This window comes from Primulina eburnea, chromosome 3 (genome assembly GCF_022965805.1).
Source record: "Primulina eburnea isolate SZY01 chromosome 3, ASM2296580v1, whole genome shotgun sequence".
Classification (NCBI taxonomy): Eukaryota; Viridiplantae; Streptophyta; class Magnoliopsida; order Lamiales; family Gesneriaceae; genus Primulina; species Primulina eburnea.
This window is the reverse complement of record NC_133103.1, coordinates 27,847,715-27,849,119: the sequence shown is the minus strand read 5'-3', so window position 1 is coordinate 27,849,119 and position 1,405 is coordinate 27,847,715. Positions and strand designations below refer to the sequence as shown.

The window sequence follows — 1,405 nt, the reverse complement described above, 5'->3', positions numbered from 1 at the left end:
AGTGGATCAACAACGTTATCTACGGAGGTGACTTTCTCTACCGATATGTCTCCTCTTCCCACAATCTCCCGGATTATGTGGAACTTCCTCAATATATGTTTGGATCGCTGATGAGACCTCAGTTTCTTTGCTTGCGCAACGGCACCGGTGTTGTCACAGTAGATCGGGACTGGATCAACTGTTTGAGGAATGACACCCAACTCTTGAATGAAATTCCCCATCCAAACTCCCTCCTTTGCTGCAGCCGATGCAGCTATGTATTCGGCCTCAGTGGTTGAATCCGCTGTGGTTTCTTTCTTGGAACTCTACCAAGAGACGACATCACCATTGAACTTGAATACAAATCTAGAGGTTGATTTTGAATCATCCACAACTAATTGGAACCTAGAATTAGTGTATCTTTCCAATTTTAGTTCTCCACTCCCATATACCAAGAAAAAATTCTTAGTTTTTCTCAAGTACTTAAGAATATCCTTCACTGCTTTCCAATGCAGTGGACCAGGATTCGACAGATATCGGCTTGCAACACTCAGTTCATATGCAATATCAGGTCGATTAGATATCATACCATATATAATACTATCTATGGCAGACGCATATGGAATGTGTCTCATGGTTTCCATCTCTTCATCAATCTTAACGCACATAGACTTGGATAGAGTCACACCATGAGACATTGAGAGATATCCTCTCTTGGACTCCTCCATAGAGAATCTCCTCAATATGGTATCGATATATGTGGATTGGATGAGCCCTAGCATCCTCTTTGATCTATCCCTATAGATCTGTATTCCTAATACATATGATGCTTGACCCATATCCTTCATGGAGAATTTACCAGCTAACCATACTTTAGTTGATTGCAACATCCCTACATGATTCTCAATGAGTAGTATGTCATCAAATAAAGTACTAGGAATGTCACTGCACTCCCACTAGCCTTTCTTGTATAGACAAGGTTCCTCAGGATTTTTGGCAAAATCAAACTCTTTGATAGTGTTGTCAAATCTGATGTTCCAGCTCCTCGATTCCTGTTTGAGTCCATAAATGGAAATATGAAGTTTCATACTTTATGCTCACTTCCTACTGATTTGAATCCTTCAGGTTGAGACAAATAAATATCTTCCTTAATATCCCCATTAAGAAACGTTGTTTTCACATCCATCTGTCATATTTCATAGTCGTATTATGCTGCTATGGCTAGCAGTATCCTAATGGACTTGAACATTGCGACTGGAGAAAATGTTTCCTCATAGTTAATGCCTTGTCTTTGAGTATATCCTTTTGCTATCAATCTAGCTTTGAAGGTCACCACCTTCCCATCCGCTCCAAATTTCATTTTGTAAATCCATTTGCATCCTATGGGAACAATTCTCTTAGGTGGATCTACTAAGGGCCATACTTG

The 1,405-nt window shown here is 39.9% G+C and overlaps 1 protein-coding gene across 1 annotated transcript; it reads right to left on the bottom strand.

Moving 5' to 3' along the window:
* Positions 1–305: 305 nt before the first annotated feature.
* On the bottom strand, positions 306–707 carry LOC140827203 (secreted RxLR effector protein 161-like). Its single transcript, XM_073189827.1, has one exon. The coding sequence runs from the start codon at positions 705–707 to the stop codon at positions 306–308; it is 402 nt and encodes a 133-aa protein (XP_073045928.1).
* Positions 708–1,405: the final 698 nt, after the last annotated feature.

Coding starts and splice junctions, on each gene's coding strand:
- LOC140827203 (XM_073189827.1), bottom strand. CDS start 707: ATGGAGGAGTCCAAGAGAGGATATCTCTCAATGTCTCATGGTGTGACT.